Source organism: Molossus molossus, unplaced genomic scaffold, assembly GCF_014108415.1.
Source record: "Molossus molossus isolate mMolMol1 unplaced genomic scaffold, mMolMol1.p scaffold_m16_p_11, whole genome shotgun sequence".
Classification (NCBI taxonomy): Eukaryota; Metazoa; Chordata; class Mammalia; order Chiroptera; family Molossidae; genus Molossus; species Molossus molossus.
In genome coordinates, this window is record NW_023425346.1 from 18,221,821 (window position 1) to 18,249,325 (window position 27,505).

Below are 27,505 nucleotides of genomic sequence, written 5' to 3' on the forward strand. Positions count from 1 at the left end.
ATTCGCTGACACACCTACTATTGTACTGGTTCCCCGAGGCAGGGGCAAAAAGGGGTGGGGCTTCTGTCTTTAAAATTGGACCAGCAAGAACAATCGGAGCTGAGGATCTGGGGAAGCTGACCCCCCCCCCCCCCCCCAGCCCGCTGGTGTAATGAAGTGTGCCTTTACCATTTGGCTGTGCGTCTCTGGTTATCTCGCGGACACATTACAACAGAATAACTGAAATTTATCCCAGGAATGCAGGGTTGGTTTAACATTTGGAAATTTTTAATATAATATACCATGTTTACTCTCACCAGTGGAAATCGCGTTCTTTAATGGGATAGCAAGGAAGGCATTCCAGGACCCACCTAGGGAAATTGTGGTGTGGTAAGATTTATTTTGGGTAGAAATAGTAGGCTGCCCCCAGGTTCCTGGTGTTGCAGTTTGTCCGTCCCTTGTTGGTAAAAGTCCAGCCTCGTCTTCCTCAAGCCTAGAACAATGACCCGTGTCCATAGAGTGTATGCCATATTAAAGACTAGTCTTTTGCAGTCTGCAGGGTCTGTGGTGGCCCCCAGGTGGCTTCTACAAAATGTGTGAACAAGGAGGGCCAGCGCATGATTCTGTTATCTTGGGCTTGCACTGGACCAGCCACCCTTTCAAAATAACCAATCAGTTTCTCAAACTTTCTGGATCCTTCCCCTAACCAATCCATATCCTAGGTCTTCCCGAGCTGTGTGTCCCTTAGCCAGTCCCAGCCTTTCCCCAGGCTAGACTGACGGGCCGCTCTGGGCGTCATCTTGGTTCCTACTGTGCATACTCCCAGCAGAGGAATTTCTCCTGCTTTTTTGTTCCTTACCTCCTAATGACCCATGAAAGGTCCTTCCTGCCCACTCTGGGACTTAGAGGGCCTTTGGGGTGTTGTGAGGCTGTACTTCCTAGTGGAACAAACGGGCTCAGTGTCTGAGTCAGCTCCCCACTGTCAGGCTTCTTAATGTCTGATTCCCTTTGCTCTCTTCCATTGTTAATATCTAGCTACCTGTGCTAACACTGCTAGAATGAAAGTCAGAAATTACGTATCATCTTAATAAACAGAGAAGACTCAACATGGACTCATGGAAAAACTCCTCAACAAATGAGGAAAAACCTAGAGGTTAATAACACTTTGTTAAGTCGGAATGCCTTTCCTAAGATAAGGAAAAAGGCAAGATTGTCCATTCTTGCCACTTACATTCAGTAGTGTATCAACTGTTGAAACTGAGTGATGGGCAGTAGAGGTGCATTATATCATTCATACCACTGTATATGTTTCAAATTTTTTCTAATAAAATTTAGAGAAAATAACATAGGCTACTAAATGAAAAAGTACCAAATCTTTAAGTCTTATTTTGTTTTCTGTTTAGCCAAATTGTTTAAGATCATATTAGCAATTATTTTAGAGTATGAATGAATATATCTGTATATGTTAATGTTGAATTCTTTCTATAAACAATGTAGTTGAAAACTTAGAACATTAACATGACTTTCTACAAATACAAATATTGTTTTTTTTCCAGGCCTCAAAGTGATCAGAGATTTGAAGGAGCTATTTATAAGGGGAACCGGACTTCATGAAAATAAAATTCTATTGTTGCAAATGATCCTTGTTTATCAAACCTTAGTGTCCAGCTGTAGTTCTGACTTTCTAGGTGTTGGAAGCTGTTTTCAATGTGACATAAATTCAGGACCACAGATGACTTTTGGTGTGCCCTTGGAGTCTCTTTTGATTAGATGTGATCAGAAATATACCAAAGAACTGAGTCTAGGCTGGAAATCAGGGAAGAGGTAGTTTGTTTGGTGGGCAGTGGTCGTAGTGGTTTTTGAGTGTGTATACTTGGGTGGGGGCTGTTTGTGTTTGGTTGGTAGGGGTCATGGATTGGAATTGGGGCTGGTTGCGTGTTATATGAAAAAGCCGAGATGATGTCAAAGCAATGAAAGCAGTATGACTCCACCTTCCTTCTGAATGAGGAAGGCAAAAGAAGAATAGAAGAAAGTGACATTTAAAAAGTGATTCTTCCCTTTTCCTCTGAAAGAGAGGTGTTCTCATTTGAGAACAGTATATTTACCTAGGTCTTTCTGACAGCATTTTTCCATCTTTCCCAGAAACACATGTGCTTGTCATTTCTTTTTCTCCCCTGGGGTTCATATCTGACCTTTCCAAGTACCAGCACCATTATCACCATCTTTAATTCACAAACTCTGTCAATTTCTGTGAGCCTTTGTTGTTCTGTTCTGGGGAATACAAAAGAAGGCCGATCCATGGTCACTGACCTTGCGGAAGTTAGTCATTGATTCCTCAATATTTTTGTGTTATGCTCATGTTTGCGCACACAAATGTACTCCAATTAGAGGACAAAGTGAACACCAGACAGTTATAGAAGTTCCCAGGCAGCCTGAGGTGTCTTTTTGAGCAGAAATACTCTTGCAAACTTTCATATGTAAGGGAGAGTGTCAGCTGGCCCTGAAGGCTGGGTAGGATTTTGAAATGATCTTCATTAAGTTGACAAATGAAAACGATTATATGTAAGGTTTTGTAGCTCTTTGTGTTTGCTGTTTTAAATGGAGCGTGTTTGCATCAAGACCTTCTTTATTTCAGCCGGATGAACTACAAGTGTTGGGAAGGGTAGTCGCACGCTCTCATCTGGCTTCATAGTGGCGGGCCACGCCAAAGAGGAGGAATACCTGAAACACTAAACACTCTCTCCCTCTCCGATCTAATACTTAGACAAAATAGCTCATGTTTATTTCCTATCTCATCTTTTTATTTCTCAAGAACTTCAGATTGGGTATGTACAGGCCCCATCGAAAAGAAAAGGTTTCCACCTCAAAGCCATCTTCTTTAATCCCATAATCAGTGTTCCGAGGCCTCCTCGGGCAGTTCCCTTTCCTGCAGCAAACGCTCACCCCGGGCACGTAAACCTGCTCCTTCCCCACAGGCTCCTTCTGGGCTTTGCCTTTGAGATTAATTCCTCACGCTTCTGGTTGTTCGCTGTAACTTTTGTAAGAAACAGCCGGTCTCTGACCAGAGCTTTGGTTTATGACCTCAGCATAATTCCAAATTTCTAATTACTCCTCCTATTTCCCTGACTTAAAACCGTTTTTCCTTTCCGACGCCAGTTTGGGAGCTTAGTGTGAGAGGCAGAAAGCCGTGTCCTGCAAACAGGCCGAGGAACGGGGCTGCATATTGTGAATTGAAGTCTGGTGATTTCTGTCCAAGCCCACAGACAGGAAGGAGTGGGTCACAGCCTCTCTTATGTTGAGTGTGTGCAGGTGAATTATTTCCTGGGGCTACCGACTCTTTCTGCACACGTGCAGTTACATTTTAGAGCGAAGGCTGTTATTTCAGCCCTTCTTCAGCTTTGGGCTGAGTACTATAAATGCACAGTGAATTAGTCTGCTCCAAACAAAGGACGCCTAGACACAGTCAGTGACCAAGAAAAACACTTGACCAACAGATTGTACTTAACTCTGAGATTGTAATTTCAGGAATAAAGATTAAATGTCCATTCTCTGTGTGCTTTTGTAGCCAAACTAAACTGAGGGAGCCCCTGGCATGGGTGGCCCACAGTGGAAAGTGTGACACTGGAGGCCATTGAAGGGACTTCTGTTGGAGGTGCTTTACGGTGCGTAGAAGCTCATTGGAGAATAGATACTGCCTCACGGCGGTTGGCAAAGGGTTAATAAATGGAGATTAGCAAGGGAAATAATGTTACTTCATCTGTATTCCTAAGTCATAGAGAAAGCATTTTTTAAACAATTTGGCTTAATTTTTATGTGAGAGTAAAATTACATATAATGCGAGGCACAGATTTTAAGTCTATCACTTGATGAGTTTTGATAAATGTGTATATCCATAAAACCAGTACCGCAGGCAAGGTACAGTACATATCCATTACCTCAGAATGGTCCCTCATGCTTGCATACATTGTCTCCATCCCCTGTAGGCAGTCATTTTTCTGACTTCTATCCCCATAGATTTAATTTTGTCTTTCTTGAGCTTCATAAAACTGAAATCATACAGTATACACATTTTTTTTATGTCTGGCTTCTTCCTCTCAGCATAATACTTTTGAGCTTCATCCATGGTGTTATATATATCAGAAGTTTTTTGTTGTTGTTTTTTAAATCACAGAATAATATTCTGTTTTATGAATATAGCGTAATAGACAACTCTTTTTCTGATAATGGGTGTGTGAGTCATTTCCAGTTTGGGACTATGATGAATAATGATGCCCAGCCCACCATTTCTTCTGAACTGTAGACTAGACTGCTGTAAATTGTTCATAATCTTCTTTTACTCTTTGAACATCTTTAGGATTTTTAGTGACGTTCTACTTCAATTTCTAGTATTGCTCAGGTATATTCTCTTTTTCTTTATCACTCTTGCTAGGGGATTATAAATTGTATTCATCTTTTCAAACAACCAGTTTTGGCTTTGTTTATTTCTCTGTCAGTTTGGATTAAATCAGAGAATCAGAACCACTAGGTGGGGGAAGTGTGTGTGTGCACGTGTGTACATGCACACATGCGTGTGTGTGTGTGTGTGTGTGTGTGTGAGTATTAGGGGGTTTGTTATAGAGCTTTGATCTTACACAGTTGTGGAAGCCAATGTAACAGTAACTATAAAGCTGTTACTTTTGTATCTGATGCTGGAGCTTGAAATCTATAGGTCAGGCAGCCACGAAGGGAAAATCACACTGAAGAGTTAATAGAGTTAGTATTATAAACTACATGTTTAATTCCATTAATCCCCCCTTTGTATAGTTGTTATTAAATATCTTGGATCTACAATTTTTTTTTTTTTTTGATAGCGCCCCTAGCGGGAACTGAACCCGAGACTCTGGTCCGCAGGCCGATGCTCCAACCGCTGAGCCAAACTGGCCAGGGCGGATCTACAAATGTTTTAAACCTCATTGTAACCTACTGTGGTTTTTGCATTAGACACTTAATTGATAAAGAAATTAAAGGAAGGAAAAAATAATCATTTTTTTATTTACCTGCATATTAACATTTCTGATGTTTTCACTCCTTTCTATAGTTCCAGGTTTCCATCTGATGTCATTTTCCTTTCGTCACAAGGAACTTCTTTTGTTTATTTCTTGCCATGCAGGTCTGCTGGTGGTGAATTCTCTCTTTATTCATTTATCTGAAAATGGCTTTTTTGGGTGTGAATTCTTTAAGGACAGAGGTACAGAATCTAGTAGAGAATTCTAGGCTGACCATAGTTTTCTTTCAACACTTAAAAGAGGCTGTTTCTTTGTTTTCTAGCCTTCATCTTTTTCTGATGAGAAGCCCGATGATATTTTTATCTCTGTACCCTTTTATGGGATGTGTCTCATGTTTCTCTGGCTGCTTTCAACATTGACTCTTTATCTTTGGCTTTTAGCAGTTTGATGATGGTAAATGTAATTGTCTTTGTATTTATCTTGCTTCTGGTTCACTGAGATAATTGGATCTGAAGTTAATATTCTTCAAATTTGGAAAGTTTTTGGCCATTATTTCCTCAAATACTTTTCTTCTCCTTTTTCTCTATTTTTTACCTCTGAGCACCACTTCATTTACAGTTTAGTTCACATGATGTTGTCCCACAGGTCACTTAGGCTTTGCTCGTTTTTCTCCCCAGACTTTATCTTTACTCTCTGTTTTTCAGATGGAATAATTTCCATTTTTTTCAAATTTAATGATTCTTTCTCCTGCCATCTCCAAACTGTTGTCAACTCTGTTCTTTGGATTTTTTATTTTAAATAATAAACGTTTTAGTGCTGGAATTTCTTTTTTGTTGTTAAATTGTTGTTGTTGTTTTTCCTTTTCTTTAATTGTATTTATACTAGCTGCTTTAAATTATTTGTCAATTTCAACATGGATATCATCTTGGGATATGTTTGTGTTTACTGCTTTTCTTTCTTTCTTTTTTTTAATCCTTACCCGAGGATATTTTGTTCAGATAGAGTGGGAGGGAGAGGGAGAGAGAGAGAAACATCAATGTGAAAGGGACACATCGAGTGGTCGCCACCCACACGACCCAACCAGGGCCGGGGACAAACTGCAACCAAGGTACGTGCCCTTAGCGGGAACCGAACCCAGGTCTCTCCAGGCCACAGGTCGACGCTCTAACCGCTGAACCAAACCGGCCAGGGCTGTTTACTGCTTTTCTTAATTTTGGTACACATTTTCCTGTTTTTCCACATGTCTAGTAATTCTTCATTGTATAGTGGACATTATAATGCTATATTGTAGAATGTCTGTATTCTGTTATCTTTCTCTGAAGAGTGTTAATTGTTGTTCTAACAGGCAAATTACTGTCTTAACACCTTTAGCTTACGAAGACTTGATTTTATGGTTTGTTGGGTGTGTCTGTTTCAATTTTCACCCTAGTCTTAGGAAGTCTTAAGTCCTGGGGCCTGATGCAAGGCCTTTCTGGGATTTTAGTGAAAAGTCAAAAGGTTAACCAAACGTCTTTGACCTGTCAGGATTCAAACTCTAACTCCTCCACAGTGAATAGTAGCTAAATCTCCAACCACCTTTAGAGGTTTCCTTGTAATCTCCCCTACAAATGCTTAGTTATAGGGTCATTCAAGAATTTTAAGGCAATTTAAATGTGGAATTGGAGATTCCTCTTCCTTGGCTCCCATTTTCTGGAGATATTCTACCTCCATTTCTAAAACAAATATCCAGGCATTTGAAAACCTTTGTGTTTCATACTATCAAGTACTTGCATTCAGATATTACTAGCCTTTTCTATTGAGTAGATGACTATCATTCCAGGGTAACACATCACATTTAGGAATATGCACATTACTCTCTCAACTTCACAAGCTGTATACCAGTGTCCAGATTTACATGGTCTTAATAAGAGACATGTTTTCTTTCCAGAGGAAGGAAATTCTACTAAGGCATAGGAGAGAAAAAAGGAATTAAGTTTAAGTTATAAGGCAACCTAGGTTTTCAGAGACATTCCTAGCCAAGGATATATATATATCTAACAGGCGTAGCATGTATGTTTTATCCCAGTGGGCTGATAGAGTTGATGCAACTTTGAATAAATCAAATGAGACCTAAAAATTAAGTAGCCCTCAGCTTTTCTTCTAACAGATGAAAGAGTTTGGTGTACTTTCAGGTGTTCTCAGTATTCAACACCTCCAGCTTAATTTTTTGTTCTCTCTCTACTTCTTTTTCTAGTACCAAAAACTAATTATCACTGTGTCATGTTAATTCTAAATTAACTTACAATTTATTTTTCCATACTAAAAAGAGAGGAGGGAGGCTGTAATCAAGCAAACAAAATAAAAATGAAAACCGTAATTCATATGAGAGTGAAAACAAAAATTGATCTTGATCACCATTAAAAGAATAATCAGCCCTGGCCGGTTTGGCTCAGCGGTTAAAGCATTGGCCTGTGGTCCAGAGAGACCCAGGTTCGGTTCCTGCTAAGGGCACGTACCTTGGTTGCAGTTTGTCCCCGGCCCTGGTTGGGTCGTGCGGGTGGCAGCCACTCGATGTGTCTCTTTCATGTCGATGTTTCTCTCTCTCTCGCTTTCTCCCTCCCACTCTACCTCAACAAAAAATGGAAAAATGTCCTCGGATGAGGATTAAAAATAAATAAATAATCAAAGCACTTCTTTGCTGCCTGAAGATATGTGGGTGGCCAGTTATAGAGTCCCAGTCCTTTACCAGCAGCTGCTTAAAGGCCTGTGACAGGTCATTCAGAAAAGCGGCATTGTGTAATAACACCTATTCTTGGCAGTTTACACAATGGAAGTAGCTTAGGGATATAGCCCGCCTTCTACATTTATTGATTCTGTATTTCTTCTTTTTCTTCTTCACTTTCAAGAAAGAACTACACACACACACACCACACCATACACCCACACGTGATACATGTATTTCTCTAGTCTCTTTAACAAAATTCAAACCCCAAGCACTTCTGATAGTTTGATAAGAACGTTTGAAAATATATGAGCTGTGCTTAACTCAACTGTGTTTTAGAGGGAAATGTGAACCACTTGTAGTTTGAGGGGTGAAGAGAGGTGTGCACTCGCGTTCCAGGGCGCGTCTCTGTTGCCGTAAGTAGCTGCACACTGCTCCTGTCCTGCTCCCGGGGACCTGCGAGCGAGGGGAGGGGAGGAGGGAAAGGCTGTGCCTACCTTGCTCACTGGAGAAGGAGAACAGATGTAAAAATCGCCTTAGGCCCCTACCTTGAGAATATGATGTAGTTTTGCAGGTATAATCATGAATTTTTAATGTCTGCCACCTCCCTCTCTGTGTATTTTCTTATATCTAATCCCACAGCTGAGGATGCATCAGAATCTGTCAGTACTGGATATTATTTTTTAAAATACACACACACACACACACACATTTTTTTTCCTGGAAATATGGCACAGGTGAACTTTTTCTTTTGTTGATGTATGAAATTAGCATTCTCCCCGTTTAGTGATTAGTATGTCTATTTATCTTAACTGGATACCCTATTCGTTTTAGGTGTACATCATAGTGATGGTGTACATTATGAAATGTTCTCCACAGTAAGTCTAGTTACCACCTGTGAACACAAAGTTATTATAATATCATTGACTGTATTCCCTATGCTGTATATTATATCCCCATGACTTCTTTATTTTACAACCAGATTTTGTACCTCTTAATCCCCTTCACCTGTTTTATCCACACACTATTTGCAGATGCTCATTTAGGTGCAGTATTTGTTGAAGGAATCAGTGACAGAGTTTTTCTGGAATGACTTTATTGAGATATAATTTGCATAGCATACAATTCATTTATCCAAAGTGTACAATTCAGTAGCTTTATGCATATTAATACAGTTGTGCAACCATGACCACAGTCAATATTAGAACAGTTTCTCATCACCTCAAAAAGAAATTCCATGCCTATTAACTATCATTACCCTCCTCTCAACCCCCTTTTCCCTAGTCCTAAGCAAACACTAATCTACTTTCTGTCTTTATAGATTTGCCTATTCTGGACATTTCATGTAATATTTGGTCTTTTGTTATTGCCTTTTTCAACTTAAATTAACTTTTTCATGGTTCATTCGTGTTGTAGCATGAGTCAGTACTCCATTCTTTTTTATGGCTTATTTTGTATGGATAAACCACATTTCGTCTACTCATTAATCAGTTGATGAGCTTTGATATTGTTTACACTGTTCAGCATTTGGCCCTTATGAATAATGCTACTGTGAACTTTTGTACTGACATAGTTTTGCATTTGTTTATACAAATCCTTGTATATACCAAGGATTGGAATTACTGGGTCAAGTGGTAACCCCGTTTAATGTTTTAAGGGCATGCTAGACTGTTTCCAGACTAGCTGCACCATTTTCCATTCCTGCCTGCAGTGTTTGAGGGTCCCGACTTCTCCACATCTTGCCAATGCTTGTTATCACCTGAATTTTTTATCATAGCCCTTTCAAGTAGGCGAAGTTGCATCTCATTATTGTTTTGATTTGCATTTCCCTAATAACTAATGATTGTGGTGTTTTTTATTGTTGTTGTTGTTTCTTAATGTCAGTAGCAGGTATTTAACCCCAACCATTTTCTGCCCGCTACACATATGTGTGTCTAGGTGTGAGATGACCAACCTTTTCTGCTTGAACATTCTGGGACTCTCACATGCTTTTATTAATAATAGGGCCTGGGGGTTTATCAGAAGGGAGGGTGGTCTACATGTATATAATATTCTTATAGACCCTACCTCTCCTACTGAGAATCTTAATTGTAGGTCCTCTTTTTAATTCTGTTCTACCAACAAAAGGAAAAACCTTATTAATGCTGGCTTGTTAATATTAGATTATTTATGCTTTCCTTTGTCATACCCTCTGCAAAAGTAATAAATAAGTGACAGAGGGTATGACAAAGGAAAGCATAAATAATCTAAGGTTATTTGACTGTTACTTTGATTTGATATTTTATGATGACATTGATTACCCTTGGCAATGTGTTTGTGGTAATCCTCACAACTTCATTCTTTTTATGTGTTGGTTTCATTCTTGAAAAGTTGTACATAATTGTGAAAGTATGCACGTTGACTGTGACTTTCTTGGTGACTTCCTTTATGCCCATAGTATTTGTACATGGCCAGTACTGCAGCTCCAGGTTTTTAGCAGGTGCTTATTTAGCGAGGAATGAGAATTTGTCATGTTATTATTCAGTGTTGACAAGTCAGATTTCCAGCGTAGCACATGTCGGTGGTGGTGATGGTAGTGGTATACCTTTTAATACCTAGAAACAGTGTGGTGCAAATAATCTAGACTCAGAGACAGAGGCCTGGTTTTCATGTGCAGAATGCTTTCTACACGGGAGGTGCTTAATCAGTTTTGTTTCATCAGTGAGTGAGCAAGGCACTACATGTCTCTAAGCCTTGATTTTATGAATCAGGAAAAGTGAATGGTTTACTAATACTGCTTCAGAAGTCCCTTGCCACTTTAAAATTTTTTGGTACAGTGATTGTATTTCTAGCTTCTTCAGTTAAATACAAAACAAAAACAAGGCAATACAAACAAACCCTTTCAAGATGCCCAGTGTGTGTCCCTGGGGGTCTGTAAGTAGGTCTCACCCAGGGCCAGATTTGCCTCTTTGGCTCCTTTGCGGGGGCTGGTGCTGGGATATGTGTACTTGACTCAGTTACAGAAATTAAATCAATTTTTTCATAATGCCAATATAAAGAAGCCTGAAATGAATATTGTCCAAGCTGAGGATGACTGGTAAGGAGGTCGTTTTTAACGGGAGATTATATTTCACCGTGGCTGATTTCAGTCCGATTGATTGCTATTAGCTCCTGACGCAAGACCAGCTGCTGGAGGAGCTGGCCGAGCTCAGTGTCCAGGCTGCGCACAGAGACTGAGTCAGTTCCTGGCCGGCACGGAGAGCCTGGGCCCGAGGCTGCTCCTGTGGGCGTTCCAAGGGGCCATCTGATAACTGGGGTTGCATGTTCCTTTCAGGTGTTCCAAGAGAAACACTACCTTGTCCTACACACAAAACAGAATCGCTGGAGACCCTTCTTTATCTTTTGAGAGGAAATATGTGTGGGCTACCTTTGGACTGAATTGAGCCCTCATTCATGAAGATGGTTATCTTAGCTGTTGGCAAAGGAACTGGATGAGGAGACTGAACTCAATTTTCTAAAACTTCCTGGGGTGGACAGATAGTCGTGTCTTTTGAGATTGCTGAGAGTTTTTTTTACCCACTCCCCCATCCCTAAATAGTGATGGTGAGGGAATCAGACACCTTCAATCTATCAGATACCTGTTCCGTTCTAAACCAAAAAAATCAATGGTACTGTGTTCTACAAGTTCTTACAAAGAAGTGCCATTTCAAATACTTGTTATCGTCTCTATAATTAATGTACAGGAAAGAGCCTAGACAAAGAAGCTGTCTTGGTAGGGTCAGCTTTCACTTTGATCGCTGTCATCTGTGTGGGGCTCATTTACAAACACCCGCTTCATCTCCCTCTTGATAGAATGCCTGACTGTGAGCCTCGTTTTGTTTGAGCCTAATTTTATAAACATATTTCTGTTCTCTGTAAGTTTGTAGTAGGTCACTGTTATGATGCTGCATAGTGAATTGTTGATGATGCTTTAAAAAGCCAGAAGAGCTCAGCTGATGTGGCTCAGTGGATTGGGCATCGTCCCATGGACTGAGAGGTCCTGGTTCCGTTCCTGCTCAGGTCACATGCCTGGGTTGCAGGCTCGATCCCAGTAGGGGGCGGGGCGTGCAGGAGGCAGCTGATTGATGTTTCTCACATGGATCTTTCTATCTCTTTCCCTTCCTCTCTCAAAAAAATCAATACAAAACATATTAAAAAAAAAAAAAAAACAACAGATAAAAGATAAAGGCATCCTTGTCTGGTACCCAGTGGATCTTGTATTCATTTTGTAAATGCATTAGGACATTTAACATATGACTCATTAAGATCATATCACAGAAAACCCTTAAGCCTCTCTTTTTGAATCATACCAGTAAGGTGTGAATGTCCGTGGCACACAGGAGATGGGCCACTTCTGCTCCCCGAGCTTCAGAAGTGAGTCAGCTTCTGTTGCCGGCCCTCCTGCCCATTTCCTTGTGTCGAACCCAGATGCCTGCAGCCATGTTTAGAGTGTGGTCCCTAACTCGGAGCTCCTGGTCCAGAGATTCTGAACGAGGAGTTCCCACTCTCTTCCCCCCTCTTCTCTTCTCTAGACCCTGGGCTCTTCATTCCCTTGTTACATTTGTTCATTCGTTTAAAAATATACTGAGGAGTCGCCAGTGTGCCAGGTGCTGTGTTGGGCGCAGGCGTTGCCCTGCGGGTGGCCGTCCTGCTTCCAGGAAGCGGTGCGCGGGCCGGGCCCTGCCACTCGTGGTACTGACCGCGTCCTGCCAGCGTGCAGCTTGGCCCTGCTCCGCACCTGGTCAACGGGGCTTCCGGGGGTGTTCCAGCCCTGCTGGCCGCGGTGGGAAGGAGAAGCGGAGGGTTTTGAAGTTTCTCTTTTCCAGCTAGAAGGTATTTAGCTGTCTTCCTTTTCCAGGAGGCTCTGGCGAGTGTGCATGAGATAGTGTGCGACAGCACTTTAGAAAGGCAAGGGGTACACCGAGGGAGGTGACCGCTCACCCCAGTTCCCGTCTCACCCTTTCTGTTCTCGCTGTCCCGCCGAGGGGAGGCCCGTGCCTTCGGCCGCCCCTCTCCCCACTGACCTTCCTCGGGAGAGAAAAGCCTGAGTGGAAAATGTGTCTGGTTCCATATCTCTTTGTGTCCGTGGCTTCGAAATGTGTGTATTTGAACTGCCCTTGTCGCTCGCGCTCGCGCTCTCCTGCGTCTCAGTCCAGGCACGTGCGGCCAGCCTGCTGGGGTGTCCGGCTCCGCCTGTGGGTACGGCCCCCTGGGAGGTGCCGACACCTGCTGCTGCTGCTGCTGTGCGCAGGCTCTTCCCACAGGAGCCTGTTCCTGCAGGAACAGTCTGATAGGTGGTGCTGGGCCCCTCCTCCGCGGCGCTGGGCCCTTCCTCCCGGCGCTGGGCCCCTCCTCCGGGGCGCTGGGCCCCTCCTCCGGGGCGCTGGGCCCCTCCTCCGCGGCGCTGGGCCCCTCCTCCCGGCGCTGGGCCCCTCCTCCGCGGCGCTGGGCCCCTCCTCCGCGGCGCTGGGCCCTTCCTCCCGGCGCTGGGCCCCTCCTCCGCGGCGCTGGGCCCCTCCTCCGCGGCGCTGGGCCCCTCCTCCGGGGCGCTGGGCCCCTCCTTCGCGGCGCTGGGCCCCTCCTCCCGGCGCTGGGCCCCTCCTCCCGGCGCTGGGCCCCTCCTCCCGGCGCTGGGCCCCTCCTCCGCGGCGCTGGGCCCCTCCTCCGCGGCGCTGGGCCCTTCCTCCCGGCGCTGGGCCCCTCCTCCGCGGCGCTGGGCCCCTCCTCCGCGGCGCTGGGCCCCTCCTCCCGGCCCTGGGCCCCTCCTCCCGGCGCTGGGCCCCTCCTCCGCGGCGCTGGGCCCCTCCTCCCGGCGCTGGGCCCCTCCTCCCGGCCCTGGGCCCCTCCTCCCGGCGCTGGGCCCCTCCTCCGCGGCGCTGGGCCCCTCCTCCCGGCGCTGGGCCCCTCCTCCCGGCGCTGGGCCCCTCCTCCCGGCGCTGGGCCCCTCCTCCCGGCGCTGGGCCCTTCCTCCGCGGTACTGCTGACCGGAAGCCGAATCTTCACGCCGTGGTCACTGCCTTTCCTGGAGCGCCTGGGCGACAGCACCGTAGAGTCAGGACAGAGTGATGTTTTGGTGAAAGACACCATGGGCTGGCGTGTGAGAGTAAAGAATGAAACTGAACCTAAACAACAGTGGGAGCTGAGCGGCATCGCTTACGTTACCTTCTCTCTTCCCCATGCCCTCGCACTGTGAGAAAACACGGGGCTGCCCGCCCGTGGGGCTCAGTGGATGGAGCGTCGTCCCATGGACTGAGAGGGCTTGGTTGATTCCCCGTCAGGGCACATGCCCAGGTTTCAGGCCTGATCCCCAGTAGGGGGCGTGCAGGAGGCAGCTGATGGATGTTTCTCTCTCACATCTATGGTTCTCTCTCTCCCTTCCTCTCTCTCTCAAAAAATTTAATAAAAACATATTTTTAAAAGGAAGTTTAAAAACCACTGGAACACAGGAGAGTGTGGAGTGAATAGCAGGGAGAAGATCCTGGTATCTTATCTTTATTGTTGAAAGTATTACAGAAGTACCCCTCCCCCCCTTCATCCCCCCCTCCTCCCCTTCATCCCCCCTCCTCCCTGCTCCTCTCCCCTCCCCAGGCTCCTCCTTTTGAAGTGGTCTCCTGTGTCCAGGAAGCTAAATTGCCCCTGAAAAGCAGTAATGCTAACCTGAATTTTTGGTTTTCAACTAAACTTAAATATGGAGGGGAAGTGTTCAATGGACACAAACTAATAAAAACATTATTTGTTGAGTCTTTATCGTTGTGATGAAAACAAAATGGGGAGCTGTCCTCTGAGAGGCGCTGGAGCTCCTGGAGTGGGGGCTGGTGCAGGTCCTGCCAGGGCCCTGGCCGGGGACTCGGGTGGGCAGTGCCCCAGCGAAGGCTGTCCCTGCCGGCGTCTCCCTGTCACAGATCCGCCCACACCAGGGCCTCGGCCTTCAAACTGAGGCTTTGGAAATCATTGTGTATTCACACCCATCACTGTGGAACCACAGAAAATTCATCATAAGAGAATGGAATTGCAGAGAAGGCCCTGTTGGATTCATTGACACCTGCTGGTTGCAGGAGCAGTAAAAGCCCCCAGCCTCATGGGGTCTCAGCTGACTTCTCCCTGGGCAGAGTCACCCCCAGGGTGCCCGTGGAACAGGGTGTGGGAGGTGGGATTTATTCAGTCAAGCAGCACTTACCCAGTGGAGCAGAAAGACATTACTTTCCCATAAAGTCCTCAAGGCTGGGGAGGAGAGATGGGCAAATGAAAAGAAAATCGCAGGGTTGTTAACAGTTAGGGAGAGACATTGGCAGGAGGCAGTGCTAAGTCCTGACTGGACATGGGGAGGAAGGGTCGGGCTGTTTCTTCCCAGGGTGCAGCTTGAGCGGGGTCTTACAGGAGGCGGCCTTTACTGAGTGGCACGGGGGTGGGGGGTGGGGGCTGAGAGTAAGTGCATTTCTGGCAGAGGGTGCCTGCAGGTGTCCTTAAAAAAGTCATCTCAACAGGTCTCAGCAGCAGTGGGGCTCTTCATCGAGGAACTCTCTCAGCACAGCAGACTCGGGGGTCTCTGCCTGTTTCTGTTAATCAGAACAGAATTATTGGAACACGCTAGGCCCCTTCTCCTCCCCGCGTTGTCTGTGGCTGCATTCCTGGTACAAGCCAGCGCAGGGAGTTGTGACAGAGACCATTGGCCTGCTGAACCTCAGACAGTCACCATCTGGTCCTTCACGGGCAATGTTTGCTGACCTTGACAGCATTTCTTTTCCATAAAACTCCGCGTGAAGAGGGCTCACGCCATCAGCAGCCACGCTCTCCTGTGAGACCTCATGGGCCTGCTCGTTCATTTTACCCCCCGGCAGTTTCTCGTCACCCCACGTATTACACCTTCAGCTCAGTAGCTTCTAGTTGTGCAGACTTCTGGCTCTGAACGGCGGCCCCGGAAGAAAGTGTGAACAAAGAGGAGGAGCGTGTCATCTAAGTGTCCCCTTAAATGTCTGATCACCCCGGCCCCCAGCTGTTCTAGATTGGGCTTAATTTCTTGGAACCCCTGCTGCTGCTTATCTTGGTAAATGTTTCCAAGCAGAATTGAATTAAACATAGTGACAGGAGCAGCAGTCACTAAAAAATGTCTCTATTCGTTGGTGAGGCAGCCATTCAATAAGTGGGTTCTGGAGCTGGCGGCTCCCTTGCAAGTGAGTGCGAGAGAGCGTGTTTCCAGAAGTGGCTGCGCATTTGAAGTACTGCTTTCCTGGATGTAGCGAGTGAAAGTTGTGTCCAATTACATAGCAAATGCCAAGTTGTAAGCATTTGCCTGGTCTGTGTTATCAGTTGTCAGGAGTGCCAGACTTTTTATAAATGTTAACTTATTAAATAAGAGCTGGATGAAACAGAGGTGTAATTATTCTGAGTTTATAGATGAGGAAACAGACACGCTAAATACCTTCCATGTTAACTGTTAAATGACACTGTATCCGATCTGTGACGAGGAGGAGGATACTGATTGTATGCTTTAGTTATCCTTAGCAAGTGCAATGAGGTCAAAAATGCCTGTTTCAGACTATCAAAAGAACTGGTTTTCAAGGGAGAGGTACAACCAAACCCCGCATTAGCTCTTACCTCTCTTTCAGCCCAGCAGCCACCGACATCACCGAAACACCACTGTCAAATGATACTGTGGTTTGGGATCTAATTTCTCATTAGTACTTTGTACAGATAGAAAGCTGCCTGAAGTAAGTAGTGATGACATTTTCCAAGTAGGTCTGAGAAATATAGTAGGTCCAAAAAGAGAAGCATGTAGATTTAGGGTTGTCCTGATGTCCAAACTAAAATGATCGTTCCTAAACAAAAATCTGACCATAGTCATGCCCTGCTCAAAGCCCTTCAGAGCTCTGCCCACCCCTTTATCTGGGTGCTCGAGGCCTTTCCAGTTGGGCCCTGCCTGCGTGAGCTGTCTGACGTCTCAGCACCTCAGCTGCCTCTCCCGTCAGGGCAGGGCCTGCATTTGGAACCACCCGGGCTCCTGAACGCCATCTGCACCTTGTCCCTGCCCCTGGCTCACTCCTGCTCCATCTTCACATCTCAGCCCAGCTGTCCTGGACCCAGGAAGCCTTCTTTCACCGTAGAGAGTGGGCAGCCTGGCCCTGCCCAGGCATAATGTCTATCATACTGCTGTTCAGTTGTGTCGTTATCTTTCTGTTGTTCATCACCAAACTGTAAGCTTCTTTTTGTTTTGACTCTGTAGTTGCAAGGAATGGGAATCCACTCGAGCTAGCTAGTTGAAAGGGAGCTTGTGGTACGGAGCACCATAAGGAGACCTTCTGGAAATTTCTGGACTGGGTCCATAAGAGGCCCTGCCTCGCAGATGTGTCTCACGGCTCTCCTCCTCAGCACACTGATCTGCTCACCCCTCTTCCTCCTGCTGGCTGCCTGGGCTCTAGCACATGTCTTCGTGAAGCTGCTCACGACCTCAGTTTGTCTGCGTAGCTTGGCATGGCCCCTGCCGGCCTGGTCGGCCCTCCTAATCCGTAGCTTTATTTCCTGCTTCCTACTTCTTTGGTTTCTCAGTTTCCCATTTGGAGTTTTCCAAGCAGCCACTTTGGTTGGAGTAGCTCACCCTTGGGAGCTGGGCCACACTCATCACAGGTCTCTGGTCATCCTGTGGTAGGCTGTCCTCAGGTCAGGTCCTCACGGCAGACCAGTCCGGCTTGTTGCCAGTTGGAAGGGTTGCATGGGTCACAGCATGGATGTTAGGCTTGCTTTTCATAAACTTCATGGTATTCTGTGTTCTTTTTTATCCTTTACAGATATCATTAATGGAGCTCAAGAAAAATGTGTATTGCCTCCTATGGATGGCTACCCCCACTGCGAGGGGAAAATCAAGGTAAGGCCGAAGTGCCGTGTATTCATTTCCATCATCCTCAGTCTGCACTAACGGGCAAGCGAGCCCTTTAAGGGAGTCACCTAAGGGCTGCTTCAGGCCTGCTTGTTTGGGGCTGTGGCCATGGCAACTCTTCCCTGCTCTGCCAACTCCATGGGGTTAGTCAACAGTGGGTCCGACTGCTCAGACTGAAAGAGCCTGGACCATTTCAGGTGCCTGCTGTGTCTTTGAAGCTGCCTTTCCCTGGCTCCCAGCCTCTAGCAGGTGGTCTTTCACAGGCCCGTGACCAGGGGCTACCATTATTTAGTGTCCACCTTCTCTCTTCCAGTCCTCAGGCCCTGCTCTGAGGTCTCCAGATTGTCATTTAAATGACAGTTGTCATATTTGCATTTGCAGTTGAATACCCAAAGACACTTGGCCACAGTCTTAACATTTTTTTAAAAAATCTTATTTCCATGGCCTGCCCGTGGGGAGACCACTCCCCTGCTCAGTAGTTTCCAGAGAAAAGTTTTGGTTCAGAGGTTCAGTTAGGGTGGTGGGACCAAACCCCAGAAACATTCACATGGTCTCTGTCTGGGACTCCCGCACTCATTCCTGGGCTCTCTCCCTGGCACCGTGCTACGGCTGGTGAAACTCTCCTTCTGGGGAGAGGCTTGGGGTGCAATGGTCCCATTAGGCATCTCCCAGCCATGGCCTCTCCTGGGCTTTGCTGCCTGGTGTGTCCCCAGCCTCTCTCCACTCTGAGCACCTCCACCAAGGCTCAGCTCAAGTCTGTAATGTGGGCCCTGCCGGAAATGAGTGTGTCATCCCGACCTTAGGCCGCTGCTCAGGCCGTGCACAGGTCCTCTCCTCTCTTAGCAGAAGGGCAGGGTCACCAAGAACAGGCTCTTCAGAGATGTTCTCATCTGCTCTTGTTGCAGTGGATGAAAGATATGTGGCGCTCGGATCCCTGCTACGCAGACTACGGCGTGGATGGGTCCACCTGCTCTTTCTTTATTTACCTCAGTGAGGTGAGTGGCTTGGAGGAGTGGGTGGGTGCGGCTACTGGGTTTGCAGCCAGTCCTGGAATTTGAAGAGCTTGAAAACATGTTTTTGCATGGTAGACCTGTGACTTCCTTCTTCATTACTCTTTTCTGCCCCCAAGTAGGATGATTTTTTTTTCCTTGAGGGAAAAACACCCTTGGCTAACTACCTTTTTTCCTCATTAAAAAAACAACAACAACAATAAAATACATGTAACATCCTAAACCATTAAGCGTACATTGAATACATTCATGTTGCCGTGCAGTGGTCACCACCATCCATTCATCTCCAGAATCCTCCGTCCTGCAAACATGAAGCTGTGCCCATTATACAGTAACTTTCTCCCCTTTCTACTTCCTCCCCCAGACAACCACCATTCTCTATAATCTTAACAACTCTAAGCACTCACATAAGTGAAGCCATACAACATTTGTCTTTTTGTGATTGGCTTATTTCACTTAGCATAGCGTTCTTAGGGTTTATCTGTGTGGTAGCTATGTCAGAATTTCCTTCCTTCTTAAGGCTGGCCAATATTTTGTTGGCTCACATAGCCCATTTTGCTTATCCATTCATCCATTGATGGACACTGGCTTGCTTCCGTGCTTCAGCTACTGTGAATACTGCTGCCGAGCACGTGAGTGAGCACCTAACTCGGAGACTTTGAGAACTCTGCTTTCAGTTCTTTTGAGTATATGTCCAGAAATGGAATGGCTGGATCATATGGTAACTATCTTTTTATTTTTTGAGGAACTTCCAAACTTTTCCAAAGTGTTTGCACCATTTTATATTCCCACCAACAGTGCACGAGGGTTCCAATTTTTCCACATCCTCACCATCACTTGTTATTGTATAGGTTGGGCCTTTTGTTTGTTTGTTTTTTATAGTAACCATCCTAATGGGGGTGAGGTGGTATCTCATTGTGGTTGTGGTTTACTTAGTGATGTTGAGCATCTTTTCATGTGTTTATTGGCAGGGTTAGCTATTTACTTACAGAATGAGTGAATTTTACTTTTAATCTGAGTTTCATTTTTATTTGTACCCTTGAGTTTAAATAGCAGCTTTTTTATTTTAAGGGTTGCAGAGCATTTTACAGACCACATGCTTTAATGATCTCATATCATCTTTAGGAAAACCGAGCAGTGGAATAGAGTTAAGACTTGATCCCAGGCAAGGTACAAGGGAAGAACTGAGCAGGAAATCAGATCTCACTGGCTTTCCCCTCCGCCCGCTATGGAAATGGGTGCTGGCTAATTTCAGAGGATGTGCACTTGGCAGGCTCTTGGCTGCCATTTCTTTTTTATTCTCTCCCCCAGCTTTGTGTGAGTTGCCCTCTGACCAATAGTGAATAACGGCTCCCTGGTGCTGCCACGCAGGGGGGAGAGCGCCTCCATTATGAGGCTAAATAAAATGCTTTTGCCATAGTTTTTTTTTTTTTTTTTTTTGTGGGACTCCAGTGCCCCTTCTCTGTGTCATAAAGTGACAGGGACAGCTTTTGGTGGTGGAGGCCAATCCCATATAGCTTTAGGGCATGTGACCCTGGATTCTGTGGGTTTGTCCCTCTCCCACACCTTTACTACTTTTGCCTCTATAAAATCCAGTCAGACTTTTTTTTTGACAGGTTGCTCCATGGCTACCCCGCAGGGAATCGTGGGAACCCTCAGAGCTAATGACAGTTAAAATACCTCTTGGAAATTAAAAGCACAGAGAATTGGGTGTGTGATGCCCATTAGCAAGCTGCTGGCAAATTCATTCTGTGGCATTTATTGGAGTGTGTTTCTGGTTTAGGTGGCCTGTAGCCCATCTTCTCATTTCCTTCTCCAGGGAGGAAGGCCTGGGGCCATGGGCGAACCTCCCCTCCAGTGCAAAGTCATTAGAAGTACCTTGCCTACCTTGAGGAAAAGGCTCCTCATTCAGTTTAATTTTCAAAAATTTCCTTCCCCTTCCATGTGACTGGATTTAGCCAGAGTCCAACTGTGCTCTCTGATTGACAAGCTGAGCTAATTTCACGCCTTCCTGAGAGTTGGCATGTTGGGGTAGGCTGCCGTGGTAAAGTGAGAGGATTTCACATTCCAGCCTTCTTCCACCTGAGAAGGCATGAGCGAATGGGCCAGATGGAAAGGGGCTCTGATTATTGGTGAGCTCGTGCCCTTCCTTTGAAACTGCCACCCTGCCCTCACTCAGATAAAGGAAGGATGTAGCTAAGATGAGAGAAAGTGGGATTCTGGGGAAGATAAATTGAGAGGATGTGGAACAGACTGGGCTGTATAGAGATGTGATGGATCATATAAACTTAATATTGGAGTCTGGGTGCTTCCTTTCAGAACTTTTAACTATTGTTTTTCTCTTCTTGAGGTGTGGACTGGTTCTTCATTAGCCTATTCCATTCTCTTCTTCTGCAGATGATTGGGCTTTTCTTTTTGCTCAGCTGATTTCAGTTCAGTGAGCACTTATTAAACAGCTATTATATTCATTGATTGTCATCAGTTACTGAGAAATAATTTTCTTGGCTCTATGCTATGCATTTATTATCTTAAGAGAATAATGGGAGAGAAAGAGTGGATGCAGGTAATTGTACTAGGAAGGTAGAGACAATTTCTCTGGGGAGATGACTGGGAACTTCTTTTTTAGTGTTTTAATCTGAAAATTACTCTGAAACTCTGGTCTTTTAAAAAATTTCCACTTAATCATAGTCTCTTAATAGGTATCCTATAAGAGTTAAAGGAGAATTTCACCAATATGGCCACTTCAATAGGAACTACTGACTTAGAGAGAGCCTCGCACCTGACTTCAGTTTGTGTTCGTGACGTTTTCTAAACTCTATGCTTTTGAAAAAGTAACTTACTCTATTTGTGTCTCAGGTTCTTCCTTTCTAAAATCATAGTTTTAATTTTGTTTATTTTGAAAGGATCCCGCTTTAAGGATTCCTGAGTGTATATGGAGACATGCTTAGAGTAGAACCTGGCAGATAGATGACACTCAATAAGCCTGATACTGTAGCTGAACTCAGATTCAGTTGACTGTTGCAACAAAAGCCAAACTCAGGAGACAGGTGCTGGTGAGGAGGAAAGAGGTTTATTTAAGTGCTGGCTACCTGAGAAGATGGGGGACTTTTGTCCCCAAACTCATCTTAACATCTCTGTGCAGGCAAGGGTTTTATCAGGAGGGAGAAGAAAAGAAGAACAAATAAATTAGGGAAAGAGGGCTGTGGATATGCAGGATGTATAGGCTGTGCAGGACATCTTCCCATAGGCCTTGATATGTATCTTTATGCTCACTGTTCTTGAGTTGGCTATCTGGGCTTTTTTGACAGTTTAATTCCTGTTGACTGAGCGGTCAGTGTCTGCCAGGCCTTGAGGCCAGGCTGCTTCCTAGGTTCACATAGGACAGAAACTCCTGAATTATAAAATATACATTAAAAAAAAACCAAACACAACTTAACATGCAAGTTCTAGCTTTAAAATTAAAGTCAGGTTAGAGCAGAGGTTCTCAACCTGTGGGTTGCGACCCCTTTGGGGGTCAAACGACCCTTTCACAGGAGTTGCCTAAGACATAACAGTAGCAAAATTACAGTTATGAAGTAGCATACAATTATTACGAAAATAATTTTATGGTTGGGGGTCACCACAACATGAGGAACTGTATTAAAGGGTCGTGGCGTTAGGAAGGTTGAGAACTATTGGGTTAGAGTAACAAGCTAGGTTTAACATTTATGCAGATTAACAGGTAGCTTTATATAAATTCTTTTATAACTTCACTTTATTACATTCTCATTTTTTTATTCTTTGGCTAGTCAGACTAATATAAGTAGTATAGCACTTTCATTCCCTGTTACAATACTTATATAGTTTTTTATGTTGTTATTTTTTTAGTAAAGTTGTGGCAAGTTGCTTACCTGGGACATTTTATTTGGGACCTGGAGTTTGTTTTTGAATTAGAATCAATTTCTTGTTCTCATTCAACAATCTTATTTAATTTTAGATCCCTTGACTTCTGGTAATGTAGAAATTCAGGTCTTCCCCTTGGCCTCTCTTCTCTGGATAAGACAGACACTTCTGTGTGATTCAGATTGCAAGTTGGGTATAAGAAACAGCCATGCACCCCTGCCTTTGTTAATATGAAATTATTAGTGATGTTTTCTGAAGCCAGTTAATTCCAGTCTAGTATTTTTTAAATCCTAGACAACATCTATGGCTTTGTGGTGCTATTTTTTCAGTCTTCTGTCTTTTTTTTCCTCTTGATTTCTTGAAACTTTACTTCTTTGTTTAACCTGTATCATGTGTCAGATTTATCCTGCATTTGGGAAAATGATTAAGACATTTGGTGTGTTTACTTGATCAACAGGTGTACCAGTGACTTTTATCCTTTTCTTAATCCTTATTGTAAAGCCACTTCTTGTTTCCATCTATGTTTAACCTCAGAACTTTGACAGATATAAGAAAAAAGGACATGAAATAAAATGTCTCCCGTAGAGCACCAGCAGAACTAAAGCATTTAGATTCAGACCAGTCTTAGGAGATGGCACTTTCCCTTCATTTTTCTTTTCCCTGGGTGTCTCAGTATGCCAACGTTCATTGAATTATGGGATTATGGATTTCTTCTTTTGCCTTCACCAATTTGTCGTCTACAAATCGTTTCAGGTAAATTCAAGGAAGTAAAGCCTTTCCCCTTACATGATCCCCACAGATGCTTGTTACATAATATTGTATTAGGGACTGGATGTGGTAATAAAAGTCGAGTCCTTGCCCTTGTTGGGTGGCAGACAGTACACGAATATTGCAGCCCCACGATAGGCCAGACACCTCAAATATACAATGTCATTTAAGCCTCTCCTCAACTCTGAGTAATAGAAAGCCAGTCACAGAGGCTCTGAGAGGTTAAGTTGCCAAGTAATTCTGTACTTTTCATTACTGTTGCCCCTTCATGAAAACTGAACTCAGCTAAATGATTTGTCACTACTGACTTTGCATTCAGTTCTATGCTCAAATCCACCTGTGTTTGAAATATGGCTCTCATTTAGCTAGTTTCCATGAATCATTCTCCATTGCTCATTTTCAAATATTCACAATTTTGATACTCTACTCCCCCAAAAAGAAACAACACCGATTCTCTTGAGGATATAACTCATGAAAACCAGGTGCTCAGTCATTCCATGTTGTGGGAGTGAATGAATGAGGCCTCCTTGCATTTCCAGATCATCGGGCAGTTCATTTTCTGTATCTGTTTTTGTGAGCCATGTAACTACTCTCGTTATGGAGACAAGGCCTATAAAGTAATTACTCTGTCATTGTTTCAGGTATATTAACTGAGCCCTCTGCCGAGCCTTTTACGGCTTTCAGCTTTTATGAAATTTAGGATGAATTTCTTCGCCCCTATTGATATTACATTGATAGATGATGCTGATATATTTGACACCCAGACAATTTTTTTCTGTTTACACAATTATTCTAGCAACTAGCAATCATCATACCTTTCCAGACTTCTTCATTGCTGTTTTTTTAAGTCCTTCTGTTGCCATTGCAAGTATAGTTGCTCTGAAATAATCAAATTGCCCAGTGATTGATTGCTAGATCTTAGGATGTGTACTGGCTGTTGCTTCCAATGCCAATTTGGACTGGATGAGTGAGTGTGTGTGCATGTGTGTGTGACTCCTTCATAAAGGAACAAAAGAAGCAATTTCATGCCTTACTCATCAATCTGTTTCCTCTATGTCATGAACAACAGGCATAAAGGTCTTTGCCTCTTTCTGTTCTCCCTTAGCAATGTGTAAAACTAATATTGGCTGAGCATGCTATTAACCTTGAGTTTAAATTCAGCATACTTAATCTCTTGATTAATGCCAAGATTAATGCCCAACAGCAAAGGTTGAAAGCTTAACTGTTTGTGAATGTGAGCATGAAATGAAATCCTAATAACCAGCACAATGATTTGGATTTATGGGCTGTGTTGGCTGCTAAAGATAACTTGGAAATGGTGTCGTACAGACTAATTTGTCAAAGTGGGCAGCGATAAAGAACTGACTATTTAGGTTGCAGGAGAAAACCTGAATGAAAAAAACATAACTAACGCTTTGGGACAAGTCAGGAGTGCTTGAAAAATATCTCTAGACTGTTGCCTGAGAACACCAACACATACCTTTCAAATGTTTAGTTTAGCTCTTTGCAGTAGGAAAGTCCCTTTCTGTGAGATAATATTTCTTGGCAGTAAAGGAAGGAGGAGGGAGAGATTTATGATCATGTTCTTTCCCCTTTTTGAGTTCAGCCATTATTTGTATCTCTTTCATATCTGTTTTTGTTGCTCTTATTACCTGAATTCTAAGGTATCCTTAGAAGATGGATTTTTTAAAAAAGTCCTGGGTTTACAGAATAGTCAGCCTAACTGATCTCTCAGTTCTCTCCCTGCAACCTCTCTGCTCTCCCAGGTTTGTCTTCTTAGCGACACTCCTGTTTGTCTGTAAGTTTCAGGTACTACAACATTTATATCGAGACTTCTTGGGCTAGCCTCCACCCTACAAAAATTAGAAAGGACAGGACCTGCCAAAGCCCCAACCAGCACGTCTTTGCTCCTTGCGAGTCCTGTGGCAGGCAGGCGTCCATGCATTCGTCTCCAATGTATTTTTCTTTACCAAATTTTAAATATGGACTTGTAATTTCTATTGCATGCCAACAAAATAGCTGTGAAATTTTTATGTTTTAAACTTAATATGGGAGCTTTAAGATGGGAAATTTCAAGCAGATATGGAACAGAAGGGCGTAATGAACGCCGTTGCGCCCATGACGCAGATTCTACAATTGTCATTTCATGGCCAGTCTCGTTTCATTAATAACCTCACCCGCCACTATTTTGGAGCAAATTCCAAATGTCATATCATGTGTGACTGTTTCAATATGTAGCTTTAAAGGAGACTCTTTAAAAATATATAACTTGTCCCATTATAACTACTAGTATCATTTCATATAAAAATTAACATAATCCCTTAATATCATAAAATATCATATTAGTATTCACATTTTCTAGGCTGTCTTACAAATTAAAGTTTGTTTATTTGCACTGGGTTTCCAGTAGGGACCATATATTACAATTGTTGGTGTCTCTGAAGTCTCTCTCTTTAATTTTAGGTTCCCTTCCATCTCTCTCTGTTTTGTTTTTTTTCTTTCCACTCCCTTGTGACTTTATGTTGAAACTTCTTTGTTTGCCATAGAGAATTTGTTACACTCTGCATTTTATAACATCCCTAGGTTGTCTCACCTGGTTCCGGCCTTTTGTATTTCCTCTAAGTTGATGCTTAGGCCCTGACCGGTTTCGCTCAGTGGTTAGAGCGTCAGTCCCTGGACCAGAGTCTCGGGTTCAGTTCCAGTCAAGGGCACGAACCTTGGTTGCGGTTTGTCCCTGGAACCTGGTCAGGGTCCTGTGGGAGGCAACCAGTCTCTCACATCAGTGTTTCTCTCCCTCACTTCCTCCCTCCCACTCCATCTGAGATAAATAGAAAAATATCCTCAGGTGAGGATTAAAAATAAAATAAATTGATGCTTAGATCTGAGGTTTGATCCCTGTCAGGCTTAATACTCTTTTGCAGGACTGTTTCAGGGATGATATTCTATACTTCTATCAGGAGGCACGTTAATGCCTGGCTGTCTCTCTCTTTGTGATGTTAGCGGCCATTGATGATCAGTGCCTGGGTTCATTAGTTCATTGGGGGTTCCTTCTTAATCTACCAGGAATACTTCTGTGAAGAGAAATGGCTCCTCATCTGGTATGTGGTTACTCTGAGGGATAGTTCATGAAGAAAATTGGTATTTATTTCTCTCTTGTTTTTCTAGCATCTTCCACTGTGAACTGTAATTTGTCTACTTGTACGCTTATTGGTTCTTATCATCCTTATGAAGGCATTGATTGAACCATAGTTGATATGTTCAATCTGTTTCAGTTATTTTCTTACTGGTTCTCAAATTGCTTGTCCTTTGGCCAGAGGGAGCCAATCCACTTTGTCTTCTGAGTCCTTTTCACATGACTCTGTAGTTTGTAATAGTTTTTTGTTTGTTTGTTATTTGCTGCCTGGTATGACAAGCTCTTCCAGGTTCATCTTAACACAGTTTCTGCCCTAGATCTGGGTCAGCCATTCCTAAGGGCCCTGTTTCCTCTTAGTGGGAAATGCACTGAGAGACCGCTGTCTGCATGCCAAGGGCCTTCATCGCTATTGGGATTTTCTAGGTACAGGGGCTATAACAGTGAAAAGAAAGATAAACCTTCCAAACATGAAGGTTATGTTTTGTGGGAGGAGACAGACAAATTAAAAATTAAAATATGTCTTTTAGATTGTAGTAAGTGCCACAGAGAAAAATAAAATGGGGATAGGGGGTGAAGAAATGCTCCTGAGTGATCGCATTGGTTTATTTAGATGGTTAGATGGAGCGGTCCAGAAACACCTCGCTGGGAAGAGGAGAAGGGGTGTTTGAACACTGGGGGGTGTAGATGTCTGGCAGAGTCGTTTGTGTGGGGGTTTTTTTTGTTTTGTTTTATCCTCACCTGAGGACATTTTTCCATTTTTTATTCAGATAGAGCAGGAGGGAGGGAGAGGAAGAGAGAGAGAGAGAAACATCGACGTGAAAGGGACACATCGAGTGGGGGCCACCCGCACGACCAACCAGGGCCGGGGACAAACTGCAACCGAGGTACCTGCCCTTAGCGGGAACCAAACCCGGGTCTCTCTGGACCACAGGCTGACGCTCTAATCACTGAGCCAAACCGGCCAGGGCTGTTTGTGTTTTTTAAAAAATGTATTTTAATTGATTTTTTAGAGAGAGAGGAAGGGGGAGAGAGACAGAAAGATCGATGTGAGAGAGAAACATCGACGGCTGCCTCCTGCATGCCCCCTACTGGGGATCGAGCCCCCAACCGGGGCATGTGCCCTGACTGGGAATGGAACCGGGACCTCTCAGTCCATGG

General features: G+C 44.2%; 1 protein-coding gene across 7 annotated transcripts in view; it reads left to right on the plus strand.

Annotated features, from left to right (window-relative positions):
• The window catches only part of MGAT5 (alpha-1,6-mannosylglycoprotein 6-beta-N-acetylglucosaminyltransferase), a 295,024-nt gene that overhangs the window by 142,138 nt on the left and 125,381 nt on the right, over positions 1-27,505 (plus strand). For all 7 annotated transcript variants that reach the window (XM_036254997.1, XM_036254996.1, XM_036254998.1 and 4 more), the window contains 2 exons: positions 17,466-17,542; positions 18,460-18,549. In XM_036254997.1, coding sequence (XP_036110890.1) covers positions 17,466-17,542; positions 18,460-18,549 — 167 coding nt within the window. The remainder of the gene's footprint in view (positions 1-17,465; positions 17,543-18,459; positions 18,550-27,505) is intronic.